The sequence below is a fragment of the Tupaia chinensis genome, unplaced genomic scaffold, assembly GCF_000334495.1.
Source record: "Tupaia chinensis unplaced genomic scaffold, TupChi_1.0 Scaffold000168_1, whole genome shotgun sequence".
NCBI classification, from domain to species: domain Eukaryota; kingdom Metazoa; phylum Chordata; class Mammalia; order Scandentia; family Tupaiidae; genus Tupaia; species Tupaia belangeri.
The window spans coordinates 3,045,460-3,065,726 of NW_006159643.1; the positions used below are offsets into that span (position 1 = coordinate 3,045,460).

General features: G+C 36.2%; 1 protein-coding gene across 1 annotated transcript in view; it reads left to right on the plus strand.

Annotated features, from left to right (window-relative positions):
- Positions 1 to 20,267, plus strand: part of TRHDE (thyrotropin releasing hormone degrading enzyme) — a 427,616-nt gene that overhangs the window by 19,518 nt on the left and 387,831 nt on the right. The window contains exon 3 of the mRNA XM_006146207.2: positions 5,936 to 6,209. Coding sequence (XP_006146269.1) covers positions 5,936 to 6,209 — 274 coding nt within the window. The remainder of the gene's footprint in view (positions 1 to 5,935; positions 6,210 to 20,267) is intronic.

The window sequence follows — 20,267 nt, forward strand, 5'->3', positions numbered from 1 at the left end:
AGCAGGAGTACTTTTCTGAGATAGCAGAGGTTTAATGACTCATTGAAGTGCATAAAAACACACAGCCTAAACAACGACCCATTTTGGCTTAAAATGTTTTGTCATTGAGTAACAATTTGCATTTTGATTAACAACCTTAACTTTAAATGAGACATGTGTAACTCCCATGACCTTGTAACTTCATTCACTTTTAATGGGACATGTGTAACTCCCATGACCTGGTAACAGTCTGTTTTCTACAATCAGTTGAATAGTGTAAACATCCATTGGAGCCATTCTTTAGGTCTTTGGAGAGTTTATTACCAGTCTAAAACTATTGCAACACCATAGTGAATTTGCTTACTTCTATATCGAATTTTAGTTGCTGTAGAAGTTAAGTTCAGAGATCATTTTTCACTATGTGGTATGCATAGGTGTTGCCAGAAAGGAAATCTTTCAAATGCTTCATGCCAGTTGTGGGGATCTCTTGGTTTTGGTGGATTCCACAGTGAAAAGCCATGAATCAATTTGAATATTAATGGTATTATGCACATATTTGTTTACTCTGCATATCTTACCTTTATGAAAAGCCAAACTGAAAATAATGGAGCAGAAATTGTTTCGTATCACACACTGTAATTTGTTGGCAATATCAACTAATGTTAATGCATTACTTCTGCTGAATGTTATCATAATGACTTGACATAAGTAGCTTGCCTAGTGAACTTCCGCAGAAACAAGAAGAAATCAATTCTCTATATCCTTCAGAGGCAACACAGAGCTTTAAGCGCTCCATCTTAGCTCAACCAAAATGTCAAATAGACAAGTTGTTAAGAAAATCAAGTAATTTATTTTAAATAGAAAAAGAATTAGAATACATGTATATTATTCACATTTTCCTAGTTATGCTAAAGTGACATTCTTGGAGTGACACTTTCAGAATGTCACTTTTATAAGTGGAATTTTGAATGGTAATACAGGGATTCATTAAAAGATAAAAATGTTTTTGTTTAAGAAAGTAGAAGGAAAATAGACAACAACATGCATCTTCATTACTTCCTGCCTCCTGCTGTTTTATTTTACTTTTTTTTGCTATATTTGCTTATCTATATGTGTGTATATATATATATATATGTATATATATATGTATATATATATTTGTGTGTATATATATATATATATTTGTGTGTGTATATATATATATATATTTCATATCCATACTGTATGTTAGATGTTATCTATTTTTGATTTTTAAAATGTCATACGTGGGGTTCTGCTACCACCAAAAACCTCAAATTAATTCAGAAACTACACTCATTATTTTTCTTTTCTAAATTGCCCTTTCTAGAGACTTCTTTGATGTTTTTAATGAGGGTAAGCAGAAAAGAAGTCTTTCTTCTACCATTGAAGACAACCATAAAATATATGCAGTGGAGGCAAAATTACAATTTCGCAATTCTCCATGCACTGTTGCCTGTTGAGTACACTGACCTGAAACTAGCACTCTTTGTTAGAAAGGGGAGTATCAAGGGTGAAAGGTGTTAGAGGTGTACTTGCAACATTGAAATCTGTTATAACCCAAATCTGCAACAGAGCAGACAGGGGACTGACTTAAAATATGTATCACAGTTTTTTAAATTTTTTAAAATTAAAAAGAAATTTAATTTTTGCTATGGAGTGTGTGAGCTTGCCAGAGAGAGATAGAGAGAGAGAGAAATCGCCTCTCGGGGGGATGGCTACACTACAGTACCTTTTCCTTCATTCTCCTCTTGGGATTTTGGACTCACACATGTACCCCGCCTGTTTCTCAAGCTGCTGGGTCAGGAACTCAAACCCTGAACCTATGAACTGTGCACCTAGTGAACTACGCAGTGGGCCATGTGGGATCCTGCTGCCTGAAAATATGCATTGTGACTTTGTAAAAGGTTTATTTTCATGCTACTTATAGTAAGTTCATTAATTTCTATGTCTATCTCTGATCTTTAAACTTCTATTCAGGTTTCAAAACTAGTTCTTATGCTTCCATTCCAGAAAGCCTTCTTTGAGCTCTTCCATCTTAGTTGAATTCTTTAGAGGCTGGTGGTTCTCAACTCGGCAATTTTGTCCACCAGGAGTATTTGCGATATCCAGAGACATTTTTTGGTCTCCTCAGCGGGGGAGACTAATGATACTGGCATCAAGTGGTAGCAGCCAAGGATACTGCTAAGCATTCTACACTGCATGGGTAATCCCCCAGGAAGATTAATGATCCAGCCTAAAATGTTAGCAGTGCCAAGGCTGAGAACTCCTGCTTCAGGAGGATGTAATTTCTTTATACATTTTTCCTTTTGTCATGACTTTTTATATAATACCTATTTAGGTATATGTTTAATTTATTTTACTATAGTATAAACTCCTTGCAGGAGGGAAACAAAATTTTTCTTACTCTCCCCAGCACTGAAATGTAAGCAAGAGAAGCAAATGCATTATAGAACTTGTAGTCATAACTGCTTAGCGACAGTGTAATTTATTATGTTTGAAGACCCTCCTCAACTGTGGAGATATTTCATTTCTACTTTTTTTATTTGCTTATAGGATCTCAAGCTTGGAAAAGACCTTAAATATAATATATTCCAAATACTCTTTTTTTTTTTTTTTTTTTTTTTAATCAAGGGATTTCTTTTGATTTTCTAAATACTGAATTAAAATTCAGTTGCAATCCTCCTTAGGTGCCAGACTGTGAAATTGGTATTTCCTCATTTAGACATTATCAGAATATATGGTGGCCCTCTGTGCATAGATATATACTGTGTGTATGAATTCATTAAGAATATTAATTGCAGAAAAAGTCACCAGATGATCTTTATAGTTCTTTTCAACTCCAAGGATCAGTGATTTGAATTGCTACCTGTACTTACATATTTACTTGCTAAGTAAGGAAAAAAGAGACTGAGTGATGTCTTTCCTTTGCATAAATATTTGGTTTCTTAATTTCTAATTAGCCCAAAGGTATTTAGAAAATCTGTATCTAATAAATTCCTATCCATTAATTACTCCATGTCAAAGCACCTTAAAGATATACATTCTAATCACTTTTCTGTTGAACCCTCATAGAACTATTGTCCTGGTATTATTATTAGTCTTTTCATATACACACACGCACACAAGAATATATATATATGTGTGTGTGTGTGTGTGTGTGTGTGTGTATGTGTATATATGTCTATATATGTGTATATGTATATATATTTGTGTGTGTGTATCCAGTTAGATTGCCAAGATTTTAACAGAAAAGGTTATACCTTTAAAAAAATCTATCAATTAATATAGTGAAAAGCTCACACATCACAATCTATTTGTTCAATGATTACAATTGGAATTCTCAGAGACTTGAAAGTTAAAAGGGAACACTTTTCCTCATGTAAAAATCCCCTGGCTATATTTTAGGTAGCCTCAGTAGAGAAATATCAAGCTCAGTGGACATTTTAATTAGTAAGCTGAAAGATAAGATTCATGAGCATGACATAAGATAAAAGCACATGAAGACAAAATTCTAAGTGGGTACATTTTAACTAAAAGGTATGGACATTTCATTAAGTAAAAACTGTGTTACTATCAGCAGAAAATAAGAAAGAATATTACCATGAGGCTGGGCAAACTTGGAAAGAACCTTTGCTAACCTACAGCTGAATTAAAACATCATTTATAAATTATGGCTACAAATTAATTTTACTGTTTTTGAAATATAATTAGCTTTTTACTCAGATACAATGTGAGTTCTAGGCCCACCTTTATGCTAATTGCCTGTGTAACTTCTGAAAATTCCTTTACTAGATCTATTTTTTCGTTTTAGAAATTCATGAGAGTGGGACAGCTTGTTTTTTAAATATTGCTTCTTAGTTTAACCTTATATTTGTACGAACATTTATACTTAAAACTTCTTTCCCATATATTATTCACTTTATCATTTGGACAGTTTTGTTAGGAAAGCCTAGAAAATATAATTATTTTCTTTCTACTAATGAAAAAATAGACCAAAACAGGTAAGTGACTTAACTAACCCTGTTGTGAAAAGCCCAGTTCTTTTTCCAGAATAACTCTCAAAAACCCTCTCTGTGAGAGTGAGTGTACAAATAATCTATAAATGTCTTCTCTCTCTCTATTTCAAAACTAAGCTTTAAGAAGGTAGGCCCTCAATGTTAAATGTAAACTTCATAATTTTAAAATGGTATAAAATTTACAACTCAGCAGCAGCGGTATCCCTGGCTGCTACCACTTGATGTCAATAGCATGGTTTGAACCAGGGATAGTCAATGAAATTCAGTATGCATATCAACCTATATTGATTGGCAGTTGCCGCTGAAGTGCTGTGTAGAGGATAATTCTGAGGTCAAGTTTGGGCTCAGTGGGAAGGTGTGCTACATTATATTAACCACGTAAACTATGGGAGATGGAGAGGAGAGTGGTGGCAGAATTACAGGAGAAATAGCCTTTTAAGAAATTGCTGTAGAACTCAAAAACGTTTTAGGAAGAGTCTGATATCAACATACCTTATATAGTTTATAACCAGCATTATTAAACACATTCAGCTTTTGTCATGAATGTTTTCTTATTTAGAAGAGTGTCCTTAGAATATTTAATTTGAGGGACTAGCAGTTAGCGTAATGGCTGTGTTGCTGGACTCCCATGTAGTTGACCGCGGTTCGCGTCCTGGACCCGGTGGCTTAAAATTCAGGCCGGGCACATGTGTGTGCGTGCCCAAGATCCTGAGAGGAGAATGGAGGAGAAGGGATTGTGGCGTGGCCATCCCCCCTGGGGGGTTATTTCTCGCTTTCTGTCTCTATGTCTCTCTCTGTCTGTCTGGCGAGCGCACGCGCCCTATAGTGAAAAACCTCTCCAAAAAAAAAAAAAAAGAATATTTAATTTGAGTATCTTCATTTGTAACCACAAACTGTGCAAGAATGTAGTGGTTGCTTCTAATTAGAGTTTTAATAAGACATAGCTTGGTCTGAAAACTTCAGTGCACTAAATATATAACTCTAATGTGTATGTATATATATATACACACACACACTATATATGTATGTACATACACATTGAAATATGTATTATATAAGCATTTGTTATAGTTATATATTATATTAACATGTACTATATATGTAATATACGTGTGTGTGTGTGTGTAGAACACCAAAAGCTTCTGGACTAATAAGTATGGCACTGTGTTCTAAGATAGGTTGAAGATATTGTGCATCAGTAATTGCTGTTTATTGACTACCTGCCCCAAGCTCTTTATAGTAATAGGTATTTCACATCCTGTTTTCTTCTCTATGATTTATAATTTTGAGTTAGACTTGGTTATTTCCATTTTAAGCAGTAAACAACTATACCTTAGGAAAGTTGAGTAATTGTCCTAGATGATATGGCTAGGAAAATTGTGGAGCCAGACTTCAGACTAAGATTTATCAGGTTTCAAAGTCCCTTTTCTTAATCAAACCAGGCTATGACATGTTAAAATTTAAGAGCACAATTATTTTCCAGTGATGGCCTATGTTCTACAGATATCAAGAAAACTTTTGGATTTAGGTTTGTTTTTGCATTTACATGTTGGGCCTTAGCAATCTTCAGGGAGGAAAATGAAGCTTGCCAAAAAAAGGGAAATCACCTTTTTCCAATGTTTGCTAATGTGATGCCAGTGAAATGTTTTTCTATAGGATGTAATGTTTCATCTAACAAGCACTGCTATGGGCTTAGAGAATTTACTTTAATTGAGATTAAAAACTTCCCTGAAGATCTCTTATTGTTAGGGAAGTATATTATATATGAGTTGTGTTTTCATGATATTCATCCACTTAAATTTGGCTCAGAAATAAATGATCTTGTAATTTGGCAAAATATATTATCAGCAGAAGCATATTGTAATGTGGTCATAACTTAAGCCATAAATGTAATTGTGAATGTCATTTCTTCTTTCCAGATTCCTTGGTGTTACTCAGTTTTCACCTACACATGCCCGAAAGGCATTTCCTTGTTTTGATGAACCAATCTACAAAGCTACTTTCAAAATCAGCATCAAGCATCAAGCAACCTATTTATCTTTATCCAATATGCCAGTGGAAACCTCTGTGTTTGAGGAAGATGGATGGGTTACGGATCACTTTTCACAGACCCCTCTTATGTCCACGTATTATTTAGCCTGGGCAATTTGCAACTTCACATACAGAGAAACTACCACCAAGAGTGGGGTTGTAGTAAGTATTTTCAGCTTAATGATGTTTTTGGATAATATACTCTCTGTAAAGTAATTTGATTTCTGGGTTAACAAGGTGTTGTTTCCAACCTCTTCTCATCTTTCAGAGCTGACTTTTTCTTAAGTATTGGGAACAAGGTATCTTCCAAGTTAAAGAGAGTCCGAGAGGAACTTTTATTCTATACCCAGCTCTCTTATTCTTTTAAACACCTTCACCTATCACCTCCATTATCCCTGTACTTCCTCATCTTCACCCTCGCTCCTAAGGATGTCTAGAACAGCTGTTGTTTCCTTTAGGAAATTGCCTTTTTCTACTTGTGGGACTAGAAAAGCTGATGCTTTTTACTGTAAAATATTTCAAATGTACAGAAAAATGTGACAAATAATGTAAAAAATACCATAATCTACTATCCAGAGTTATAGAATCTTAGCATTTTATTGGTTTTGCTTCAGTCTAAATTTAATTGTTGAGAAAGTAAAACATATTGGATAGACTTGAAGCCTTTGTATAACCCTCTCTTATCTCATTACCTTGTTTCCTCCTTAAAAGATAACCATCATCCTGAATTTGGTGTTTTCCATTACTAAGCATATAAGTATGCAATTAATAAGTATGCATGTATCTATTTATAATATATATGATGATTTTAATTTTCATATATGTGACTTTATATTGTAGATATCATTCTGTAACTTGTATTTCATTTTATTTTCCCAGGCGGGATAAGTTACAAGGAGCACTACATTAAATTTATAATGTGGATAAATTGGATTCTCTTTGATCTCTCTGACCACGGTGTCACAAATGACGCTATGGTGTTCTAGGCAATTTCACATGCTATTGCATTGCATTAGGCTAGGCTAGGCTTTACTGAAATAACAACTTCTCTCTCATTTCAATGGCTTACATGATAAGCATGCATTTATTTTAATTTTCATATTAGCCCTAAAGCAAGGCATTAGGATTCCACGTTTTCTAAATGAGTAAATTGAGGTTAATGATATTAAGTAACTTGCCCAGGGTCCAAAAGTAGTCAAATGGTAGAATTGTAAGTCACACAACTGCAAACCTCTGTTTCTTTTAGTTTGATCTCAAATTTTGGACTTTTTCCTTTATGCCCTAGGAACTCTGATTCAACAAATCACATGTGCATTTATTAGAGAATTTGGCTTGCAAATCTTCCTATCCAATGACCATTGTATTTAGCGTTGCTTGATTGTGACAGAATAGGTGAATAGAAATTGGTGTTTTTAATCTTTAGGAAGATTTAGTGTTATTATAACCTGAATTATAAACAATACTTTTAGCTAAAAAAATTTCCTCATTGTTACTTTTAATTTAAATCACAATGGAGCCTGCTTTAAAATGTAATATGCCTGCATACAAAATTAACATAATTTTTTAAGAACCGAATATAGTGAAGGAGTTACTCTGTATAATCATTATAATACATTATGTCCTAAATGCTAACTCCAGAGAGTTAGCAGACATTGTACTCTTTTGGGCTTATAATCACTGTTATGTTGAATTCTTCTGATGTCTGTTGATGTCTTTTATGGGAATTTCAAAACTGCACTCATTGAACCATATACAGAAAAGGAACACAAAGACATCTTATTTCCTTTTACAACTTCAAAAGTTGATGATTGACTTGCTGTGGGTCAGCTAGCATAGGGTACACTGGAAATGCTTTTTCCCCGTATATTTTCTTCAAAGTATCTTAAAAGTGTTCTCAGCTCTACACAGTTATGCTTGTTGCTAAGTGACCTATGTCTAGAGCCAGACACACTAATTATTTAGATGTGACTTTTTGTTAGAGTTAAGAATCTCTAAGTAATTAGTAAACATCTTAAAATTCTTTCTTAATAATTTTATCTATAAAAGATAAAACACACTATCAGAGAACTTTGAAAGGTCAACCAAAATAAAATTTTCAAATGTGTAGTCTAAAAATACTAAAATCAGTAAAAAGGAAAACTGAATCGCCACTGAGAACTTTATCAGCTGTGGAAACATGGTTTAAAACCTGACTCTCCTTTTCTGTCACCCCTTTGAAATCCAATCTATTTTCTTTTCATTGCTTTTCCCCTTTATTATTGGGAACACATGGGAATGACATTTCTCAACCCTTAACAGCGAGGAGTGGAATCTTGGATGTGGGATTGTCATGTAAAGTCCAGGTGGTCATTTCAGATCAGAAGCTGAAGCCATTTTCTTTGAGCTAGAAGAGAGGAACTTGAGTAGCATAGTAATAATACAAAGCTGACTTGTAGCATTGCCCTAACTGTGAATATCTGATGCATCATCATTACCCTCATTATTTGCTTATCAGGCTACCTACACATGGAAAGGCAGTATTCTCAATAATACATTAAAAAGTCTAGGATTTCTCTAGTACAGTGATTACAGATGCAACCTTCAGAATGAATCTAAGGTTGTAGATGTATTTTGTTTACCCATCCTCAAAATGTCCTGTCATTTTTCTAATTAGTTGTTAACATTTAGAAATTGAGAGACTGTACATAAAACTGCTTTTGGCTTCTCTTGAAAAATCTAAAGATGTTGTAACACTGGGCCCACATTTCTACTTGGCAATATTTGTACATTCATTTATTCCTTCAATAGATATTTATTGTCAGAGATTGTTCTAGGCTTTGGTGATACAGTAGAAAACAAAACAGATAAATTTTCTTCTGTCAGGAAGCTTCCATTCTAATGATGAGAGAGAAAGAGAGAGAGAGAGAGAGAGAGAGGGAGAGAGAGAGAGAAAGAGAGATGTGTAGTTTGTTGGATGGTGATATATGCAATGAAGAAAATCAATGTGCTGAAGCAATAACATCCTCCAGTAACACTTACCTTATCATCCTTCGAGCATTCACCACAGCCTCTATTAGCCCCATAGGAGTCTGCTAATCCTCTCAAGAGTCTTCCGTTTTTGGTTCATAGTCTAGTTCCAAAGTCAATACCACATGTTTCCGGCTTTTGTTTTTTTAGTACCTTACTTTCAGGTACCAAAATTGGTTTCAGTCAATATTGCTGAATTTGAAACCATCCTAAAAATTTCAATAAATAAAACAAAGAACACTTTTTATGCTCATGGATCCTGTGAATCAAGAGTTTGTCCAGAGAAGGGAATGACTTATCTCTGCTTCATGGTGCCTAGGGCCTCAGCTGGGGAGGCTCATTGACTGGGCAGGGTTTGGGGGTGGTTTGACTTGATAGCTTGGACCAAAAGCATCTGACCATGTCTTTGCTAAGTACCTCTATTTGATATTGGCTGTCCTATGGGACTTCAGTTGAGGCATCACATCTGGGGTATCTTTGAATGACCTTTCCATGTAACCTAACTTAATTGTAGCTTGGTTCCTTAATGTTGTTGGGTATGTTACTGATGATTCAGGTCTTTAAAGAGTCTTACACTGTCTGTTTATTCCATTACAAAGGATTACATAGATTGTATTAATCACAATGCCCCCCCCCCTTTTTCTTAGCAAAGCAGAAGATGTATTATCTTTTTTGACCTAGGCTAAGAATTTTAACAGTGTCTCTTTTGGTATATTCTGTTAGTTACAAGGTAATCATTTAGGTTGGTCCAGATTTTAGGGAAGGGGACATAGATTCCATACTTCAATTGTAGTGGTATCAAAGAATTTGCAAACCCTTTTGCAACCACCACAGTTGTTATAAATATTACAGGAGATTATATAAAATCATAAGCATAGTGCCTGACATAGTAGTTACTCTGATGATGTAAATTAAATTGATGATGTATTTAGAAATCATGTAAGGGAGTAGTGATATCTAAGTTTGAAAGGTAAATGGAAATCAGGTTGTGGAGGAACTTGAAACTAGTTATATTTTAAGATTTAATTCAGTTAACAGTAAGAGCCCCTAGAAATTTAAAAACTGGAGGCATGATATCTGTAGCTTTGATAATCTGCCTGAGAAAAACATACAAGATATTGGGACAGGAGGACACTGGGTACAGGAGCTCATTTAGCTGGACATTTAGCCTAGAACAGTTATAATTGAATTGGAAAGGATGGTATAAATAAAATGCATTTCTGCATACCAGCAGATGGTGTAATGATTATGTTGCTGGACTCTCATGTAAGTGATCATGGTTTAAGTCCTGTACCCGGCAGCTTAAAACTCACGCCGGGCACATCTGTGTGCATGCCCCAAATCCTGAGAGGATAATGGAGGAGAAGGAACTGTGGCGTGGCTATCCCCTCTGGGGCGGGGGTGGGGGGTGTGATTTCTTGCTTTCTGTCTCTCTGTCTCTCCAGCGAGTGCATGTAGCCTATAGCAAAAATCTCTCTTAGGAAAAAAAAGGCATTTTAAATAAAGTAATTGTAGGACTTGATGAAGGACAAAAGGTGGGAAAAATTGATAAAGGTAAAGAGCAAAGGGTCAAGAATGACTTTAAAGTGTAAGGCAATAATATCGCTGTAGTTTCCATGTTCCAGTTTCACTATGTATTTGGAATTGGCTATTGAAACCAATGAGGGTTTTCATTTTCCCTGGCCAGTCTCCTGTGAGCATAACCCTTGCTGCCCAAGTGACTGATTGACCATCTATCTATTCATCTATCGTGTATCATTCTGCTATAAATGATTATTTAGAATTCTACTAGTTGGCATTCTTTATTATCAAGTAACCAAAAATTCAAAGTTGAAATTTGAATTTTTCAATTTCTTAGAAAGAGATAAGAGTATTTCAAGGAATTAGCATTCAGGGATATACTTTGGTCCAGGAGCATTGTGTAACTAACAAAATTAGCTCTTATTTTAGGAAGGGAATTTGAGGAGTGTCCATTAATAGATTCTGAGCATATATTCTGGTTTATTTTAAAAAAATCATGTTAATAATAGGAGTCCTGTTGTCACTGGATGTTTTGGCTAGATTGCATTACAGATGTAATTATGGCCCATAGGAAAAGAAAAAGAAATAGTGACAAGAGAGTTAGATTATATTCTATTTAGAAATATAAGAAGAGGCTTCTTGCCTACCCCAGGAAGTCCTCTTCTCCCTCTTTACTCTTAAAATACTTGGTACACTCATCTTTCATAGCCATTATTCTGCTTCTTATCGTTCTTTCTACTGTCTGCTTTGTTCCTGTAGACTATGAATTCTCTGAAGGCAGGCACCACGTTGTATTCATCGTTATAAGATCAATAGTTCATATTATATGTAGAAAATGGTAGGTAGTCAGTGAAATTTCTCGGGATTTTTAAATGAGTGAATTCGCTCCAGAGAGATCACAATGTCAGTGAATTCTAAAACCTTTTGGTTAGATTAATACATGGGGCATGAAAACTTGTTAGAAGTAATTCTGAACAATACTAAAATAGAAATAGCAAATGTTATGACACAGATATTCATTTAGAGGAATTCCGCAGGAAGATGTAAGCAAAAAGATTTGCTAAAGAAAGTTTAGTACTGAGGGACAAAGTTTTATTATTGAATGGGGGACTAAATTCAGTGCAGAATCTAGGCTCTGGAGGATCTGGTATAGGGGATGAAAAATGAGGGAGATTCTTATAAATCAAAAGACCAGGAGTTAGCTCTGTCCTCTATTAGGAAAGCAAAATCTCTGAGTATCATTGATTGGCTGGTGATAGTTGGGTTGGCTGTATGTCCTGCTGCCATGTGAGTATTTGGCTTGGAATTCTGATAACTAGCTCACCTCTGCTGAGAGAGCCATGTCTGAGCTAGGCATGGGTCACCTAGGCAGATCTGCAGTAATGTCACTAGGCTACATGGTCATATCAGGGGTTTAATAGAGTCAAAGAATTTGAGATCTTAAAAAGAAAAAGAATAAAATTGATGATCTTATAGAAATTTCATTAGTGTGGTAGGAATAGCACTCATAGATTCTGATAAGCAATGAGTGCAGAGTGAAGAAATAGATGTAGTGATTGTAGACTGGATTTCTAAGACTGCTAATTAAGGGAAGGGATGAGAAAATATATTTATGTAGAGCCCTTTGCAAATGAGTTTTGGATTGTGGCTGAACCTATCCAAAGAATAAAAGTTTCCAGACTGCAGCCATGGTTTTTTGCTTTTCAGTAGAGGGTATATTAGCTCTCTTTTGTGCCTTGCTGCAAGTTTCAAGAACCCAGGAACAGGAACAGAGAAAGAAGATGTGGGTAAATTGAACCTGGAGGATTGACAAGGCACACATTGTCAGGATCAGGAGAGTAAGGCGTCTAGAATGATGAAACATTGTAGAAAGCATTGGCCATGGTATCCAGAGAAACAGAAAGGCAAGTGAGTTCACAGTGTGAATAATATTCATGAGAAATTAATTAGGAGGGTTGAAGAATAGGTTACCATGAGATTAAAAAGTATGAGTAAAGATATGGAATGGATGAGGTGGAAAGATGGTATGTGATAGAGAGGAGGAGTTCAGATTTCAGGGTGAGTTAGAGGAGTTTTAAACCTTTTATTGCAAAATTGGATGAATAAAGGGGACTAGAAATAGAATCATGAGCAGAAATAAGGAAACTATCATCGGTTATGTTGAGGAGGGATCCTATAAAATATTTGTAGAAAAATAAGAAGCCAGACTTCAGACTCATATAAGAAATGCAAGAATATCCCCTGGATGGGAAGAGGAATAGTGAAAGCCTTGAGCTCCAAGAGAAGAGAGATTTTTCAAGGAAGTAGAGGCACAGTGAGGTCAAAGAAGCAAAGGCAGGAGCTGGGAACTGCTAGTTTTTCTCTGTGGCTCCAAGGGATTCTTTGAGCATATCTACATAGGATGAAAGGTGCCTGGGGGACCAGCAGGTGGTGTAATGGTTATGTCACTGAACTCCCATGTAGTCAATTGCAGTTCAAGTCCCAGATCCATGGCTTAAAACTCACTCAGGGTGTGTGAGCATGCATGTCTAAAATCCCAAGAAGAGAATGGAGAAGAAGGGATTGTGGTGTGGCTATCCCCCTATGGGGTGATTTCTCACTTTCTGTCTCTTTATCTCTCTGTCTCTCTGGCAAGTGCACATGCCCTATAGCAAAAACTTCTCTCTCCTTCTCAAAAAAAAAAAAAAAATAGGTGCCTGGAGTTTGTGTAAATGATAAGAGCCGGGGGAGAATCAGGATTACTAACATAGCAGAAGGCATGGTAGGTGGAAGGGACATGTTAAAAACAGAAGAGGGGGAGGACAGAGCAGGACAAATTTAGTTAATGAAGAAGCTTATAGAACTGTTCACCCCAAGGATTCCATTGGGATATTGGGGTAATGGAGTGTATCTCCACAAATTTCCATCCCTTGGTGGCTAACTGGAGCTGATGGTAGATTCAGTGATGAATGATAATGGGTTTTGTTATATAATCTGCAATTTATCAACTGCCTGGAGGTTTAAGAGTCTACATAACGAAAGAGGCTAATAGGAAAGGCTTGCAATGAAAAACAAACAAACCTTCAACACAGAACAGTGTTGTTATTGGGGAACCTACAGTTGTGGTAGGTTTATACTTATAATGTGTGTGGTAGATTGCAGGATGCATGGCCAGGTCTCTTTCTCTCTTGGTAGAGAGAAGGGAAATGGTTTTGGCTGTGATATTCCTTCTCCTAGTCTTTCTATGATAGTCTGTGACTGCAGAGGGTGCTATGGATTTAGTTGTTTCAGATATGGCCCTGGAAATATCTGGAATAAAGTAATGGCGTATAATCTGATAATGCAAAAAGGTTTGCTTTTTCTTTCTTTGTTGTTTTCTGTTTTCCATATTACACAACTCTAACTTTCTTAGATTATAAAAGCTTAGCCAAGACAGTCTAAAAGTAAAAGCCTTAAAGAAAAGGGAGGAAGAAGATAGGAGAATCAAAAATTATTTTATTTTATTATTATTTTTGACTTTCCCTTCTTCCTTTTTCTTCAGGGTTTTTACTTAAAGACTGTCTTGGTTAAACTTTTATAATCTAAGAAAGAGAGTTGTGTAGTATGAGGAGGAAAAGGGTGAGGGATTAGGTTGGAGATTTATGCAGGAGCCAGATAATAAAGAGATTTGTGTGTCATGTTAAGGAGTTTTGATGGTATGCTTTAGGCAGAGGGGAACTGCTGTGATTTGCATATGTATTGAAATTTGGTTGTGTCATGAGGTATTAAGAGGAAACTCAATCCAACTTTGGGATTAACAGGTGGAGCCTTTGGGAGGTGTTTAAGATTAAGGTCCTCATGGGGAGGCCCCCATGATTGAGTCCTGGTGGGTTTGTAAGGAGAAGGAATATGATAGCCAGAGATGGACTCTGCTCTGTGCCTGTTCTTGCCCTCCACTGTGCTGTGATGCAGGAAGAAGACCCTCATCAAATGCTGGCACCATACTCTTGGACTTCTCACCATCTAAGCTAAGAGAAATTCTATTCTCTTATATTACTTAGACAGTTATTTCTGTTATTAGCAAGAGAATGGACTAGAATAGTAACCATTAAAAGCTTTTTTTTTTTTTTGCCATATTGCATGTACACTCACCACAGACAGAGAGACAGTGAGAGAGAAAGTGAGAAATCACCCTTCCTGGGGAGATGGCAATGCCACAATCCCTTTTCCTTCATTCTCCTCCTAGGATTTTGGACATGTGCACACCCATGCACACCTGGCATGAGTTTCTTTCATTCTATTTAAAAAAAATATATTTACATTTAATTACTATATGTCTTTATGGGTTACAATATGGTTTTATCTCAGTATGAATGTAGTGCCTGTTAGTCATGTCAGATATTACTATATACATTACCATCAGCAGATCACTTTTCTATTTTGTGTCTATTAAATGTATTGTTTATTTTCCCCTGATCCCCTCCAGTGGGACTTTCAAGTCACTGGGTTTACCTGACCATGATCTGTCTTCTTGTTTCATTAAGCTTTCCATGTTGATCTAATTTAACTCTCCTGAGGATCAAAAAACAAGAAGTCAGTGAATGTATGGGCAAGCAAATAGAGCTGCTTAGGTTGCGGCTGTCCTGAAAATGTAGTCAAACTTTTGCGTCTGTTTTCAAACATAAAATATGCTGCAATATAGAGAAGAACCTCTCGGTAACCATGATATAAAATAAGTAATGAAACAAACTCATAGTCTAAATGTCGACGTTACTCAGGTTTAAATGGTTCTTATAGGACTTGATGTCAAATTTCAGAAAGATTAACAAGTGTATTTGGTTGCAATACATGAATATTTCTGGGATTCAGACTTGTAGGAAAGAGGAAGAAAAATTCTTTTCTGAAGAATCAAATATTATGTCTGGAAGGACATTGTATTAGGATGGAGGAATAAAGCTGAATATTCAGAGTGGAAGAAGACAGTACTAATAGTACTGTCTGTCCTCAGCCAATGCCACCTACTAATGTTTCTCGACTTCCTTATCAGACCAGATGGGAGGATGGAAACTTGCTGCTGTTTTCTGATTAGGTTTAATCTGAGGAGAAACCACTGAGTGCCTAAATCCAGTCACTTTCTGTGTGTACAGGTTGCATGGTATTGAAAATGATTTATTCTTACTGTATTTCTTAAAACCATAGAAAACCATGGCTTCATTCACTCACATGTATTATATATTGAGTTACCATGTTCAATAGTGAACTGAAATATTGGACATTTCTGGTTTAATTAGAAGATCAAAGATAAAATTGACTAGGAAGAATTTCAAAGATGTTCATATAGACATAGGACTTTGAGTGACATAAAAATGAAAAATGTCTAAGTTTTTCTGATTAACCTCAGTCAACTACATAATAGATATCCAGTATATTCTCTGAGCTTAGCGCAATGTTAAATATTGTCCCAAACAAACATTTAGGCATAAATTTTGCTTTCAAAAGGTTAGGAGCCAGGTGGTAAGACAAGATAAACACATGACCACACACTATATGGTTCAAGGCCCTATATTATAAAGAAAAGGTAAATTTGATGGGATAGTAGATGTCAAATGAGAACAGAAAAGGGGATTGATGAGGTTATGGATAGTGGTGAAAAGTACTAGATCTTGAGGGATATTGAAAATGGGTGATGTAAAGTAAATTAGAAAAGTTTGTTTGTTTATTTATTTATTTATTTATTTATTTATTTATTTATTTTTAATGAGTCAAAGAGTGCCCATGGAGAGCATGACCATTGGATTTTCTTCTGAGCAAAAAGATTCATATATCAATTAGCTGGTGGCAGATATCTTACAGTAGTTCAGGAAAATTTAGGCAAAAGGGAAAAATCAATGTGAGGTCTTGGGAAGTTCACAGAAATGAAGAGTTAAGCAATTATGTCTTGGGAAGGAAGGATAGCTTCCAGGATCTGGAAAACAGAGACTACTCACATTCTTCTTAGAGTACTGTCATCAGATTCTTAGCTGTAGTCCTCAACTTTCCAGAAGAAAGAGTGAGCCATTTAAATTTTTAAAATTTATTTTTCTCTGAATTGTGTACCCTCTTCAAGAGATGATGTGGATGCTGGGATTTATTCCTCAGTACACTGTCCAGGGGCAGATGAAATCTGGGAACAGGCAATTTCTCAATGGGGGAAAAATAAAGGGTACAGTGTTATCAAGAAGGGGAAAGTATATTCTATAACAAAAATATCAGATAGATAATTAGCTATCTTTTATTGAGTGCTTACTAGCTTCCAGATACTGTCCTAAGTGTTGTTTCACTTAATATCTCCTTTAACACTTTAGGGCAGGAATTGTATCCCTATTTTCTAAATGAGGTACCAAGAGAGTGAATACCTAACCTGGCCATGATTTTTGTGGCTGATGAATGGCAGAGCCAGGATTCACACACAGGCAGTCAAGCTCCAGAGCTATGAGGGATCCAGAGAAGAGGCAACATGGAGAGTTGCAGGAAAAAAATTGGATGGGAGAGCAAGGCTAGATCAATTTCATTGGAAATATAAAGACTAAGAATCCTAAAAGGACAAAGGAATGAGATGATTAAAGTGAGGTTTACTAAATATTAGTCTTGAAAAAAAATATGCCAAGTCATTTGGAGAGAACACCTAAGGTTTTGAAAGGCTGCCAGAGGGTTATGGTCTAGTATGGAAGATTAGGGTTTAGTCCTAGTGTCTAAGAAAATTCTCTGACTGTCTATAACCATTTTTACACAGCAATGAAACATTTTTTAAAATGTACTGTTTTTAAAATGTAAATTTGACTGCACTATCTCATAGGTGTTAAGGCTGAATGCCTACCAGGCTGACACAGGGCGGGTCTCTCTCTTCATGGACTTATTTTCTAAGTCTAAATGTGAGACTTCTCAGAGAATAAGTATTTTGAGTCTTTTAAGCACAGATCCAGAGGGTAAGGGAACTATTTCTCTTCCTTTAGGGCAGAGTTTCCCAGCCTCAACGCTCTTAGAATTTTAGAGGATTCTTTGTTATGGGCATTTGTTCTGCACATTGAAGGATGTTTAGCAGCATCCTTTACTTCAGTTTTCTAGATACAAGTATCACACCGAGCAATGACAACTGAAAACGTCTCTAGACATTGTCAAATAAGCTGTGGCAAAAATCACCTTTAGTTGAGAAGCAATGCTCTAGAAGAATTGAATTGAATTGAAATTTGGATTTCCATTTATGAGCTCCATGAATGATTTAATTACTAAACTGAACTTTAAAGAATATTGTTAAAAAAAAGGGAAAGATTATCCTTGTACAGCAACATAACTGGTCTTCCAGATAGTTTTAGGTTTCCTCTCCTTCATGCAGCCTTACCTCTGTTGTGTTTTGCCCTTATTTGAACTATAATAAGCCTACAGTAATTCTTTTTGCATCATTCCTAATAAACTCATGTTTTTGTTTCCTTAGTTACTAGAATGTAAGATTTGTGAGGACAAGAACAGTTTCCAGTAAAAAACACAAAAGTACATTATTTCTATATATAATTACTTCCCCATATAATACCTATATTTACTTTATTCATATTATCACATTTTCTCTCTAGGCATATATGTGTGCGTGTGTGTGTATGTATGTGTGTATGTATGGAGAATGTATGTTATGCAAAAACCATGCGTGGATTTCAAAGTTTTTTTTTTTTTTTTTGTGGTTTTTGCTACAGAGCATGTACGCTTGCCCCAAAGACAGTGAGAGACGAAAAGTGAGAAATCACCCCCTAGGGGGGATAGCCATGCCACAATCCCTTCTCCTCCATTCTCTTGGGATCTTGGGCATGTACACACAAGTCCCCGCTTTGAGTTTAAGCCACTGGGTCCGGGACTCGAACTGCAGTCGACTACATGGGAGTGCAGTGACATAGCCATTACGCCAACTGCTGGTCCTGGATTTCAGTGTTTTTACATTAAAATAAGCTCATAGTTTAAATAGATTATTTCATGAACTTTTTGAAGTCCCCTCAAATATATATGTATATCTATCTATCTATCTATCTATAGATAAAGTCATCTGGAAAGTCATGGCATATTTTTCAGTTTTTATCTGCAAAAATGTGTCATGACTTTCCCAATGACCCAATATATCTTACAGAAATGATGTGTGTGTATGTGCATGTGCGTGTATGTGTGTATCTTGGGAGGCTCACTGAAATACACAGATATAGCATAGATGCATGTATGCGTGCACATATATGATATATATGCTATCTGGATATACCAAGGGGTACAAGTGGTTCCTCACCCATAGCAGTCACTTAGTAAATAGTCAAAGCAAGGGTAATGTAGGCTGTATTTTGAAGGAAAAGTCAATAGGTCTTGATGAGTGCCTTGATTTGGGTGACAAAGAAATACAAGGGAATTGAAGAAAACCTGAGGCTGCAGGCTGCTTGCCTGAGAGAATGGTGCAGTAGCACTGTGCTCTTCCTGCTAGAGGTTTTCCTCTCCCCTCCTCTCTTACTTTCTCCCACCCTTCTCTGTAGAGTTTCAGGTTCAGAGGGAGGACTGGCCAAAGTGAAGCATTACACTTCCTTTCTGCCCCTGAAACTTAACACTACACAATCCTGTCATACCAGTGAGAGAAAATGAAGAAATACAGAGTCCTTTTTTTTTTTTTTTAATATGGCAAATTTATTATATGTGTCTCTCTGATGAAATGTAAATCTTTTAAATGGCAAGTCAGGCTGAAAGTTAGGTTATCTCCACACATGCCTAGAATTAATGTAGAAGTGTCTCTCAGCATTTCAGATAGGGGAAAATAATCACTTGAAACAAGATCACTTTGTCTGAATGAGAGTGGCATTTTATTGTTTATTTTCAGTAACTCGTTAGGCAATGAGGAAAGTCATCAGAGGGGCCTGTGTGGGAATGGAAGAGGTGCTGTGGTGGAGACAATCCATTTACCGCACCTTCCTTGAGGGAGGCAATGTGAATGGTGAGAGTGAAATCTTCCTGTGAAGAATCAACGGGAGCGCAGAGATTCTGTTCAATTACGTGTCTTCCAGAGGGCCGTGGAGGAGTCAAGGCCAGCTGGGTGGAGAAGAAAGTTAGTGGAATAGCTTTGGTATTTGGCAGATGGGGTTGGAATTTTGGTTTTCTCTGCAGTAAGGGCAAGTTTCTCAAAGAGTCATATAGATAACAATGTCTATCTTGTATACTGTTGGGAAACTTAACAGAGACAATGGATGTGAAGTGCCTGACACATAGGAATAAGTTTATATCTCACTAGTGAGCAGGCTAGCACTGTAGGTGGGGACAGGGGGAGGAGAGAGAACGAACACAGATGGTTAAAATGGGAGCTTTGTGGGAGCAGCCTAAAAAAGGTAGTTTGCAAAGAGCAAGGAGGGGAAGTTGTTTAGGAGGTAAAGACAGGAAATATGCTACTTCATCTAGATATCTTAGCATAATGTCACTGTAAAAAGCATTGGAAAAATTTGTATTGTATGTTTTTTCCTGAAATTACCAATATTGTGCAAATGACTTATAACCCAATTATTAGAGGAAGAGATGGTGTGAGGTATGTTTTTCTGTGGTTCTGTCATACGTGGAAAGATGGAATATTTTTAGGTTTATGGAAGAGTTGTCCCCAGGAAAAAACCAGGGAGAGAAAGGAATTTGAAGAGATTGAGATTAATCCAGTAGCAGAAAGGTGTCTATGCTTATTATCTATGTCTATATATA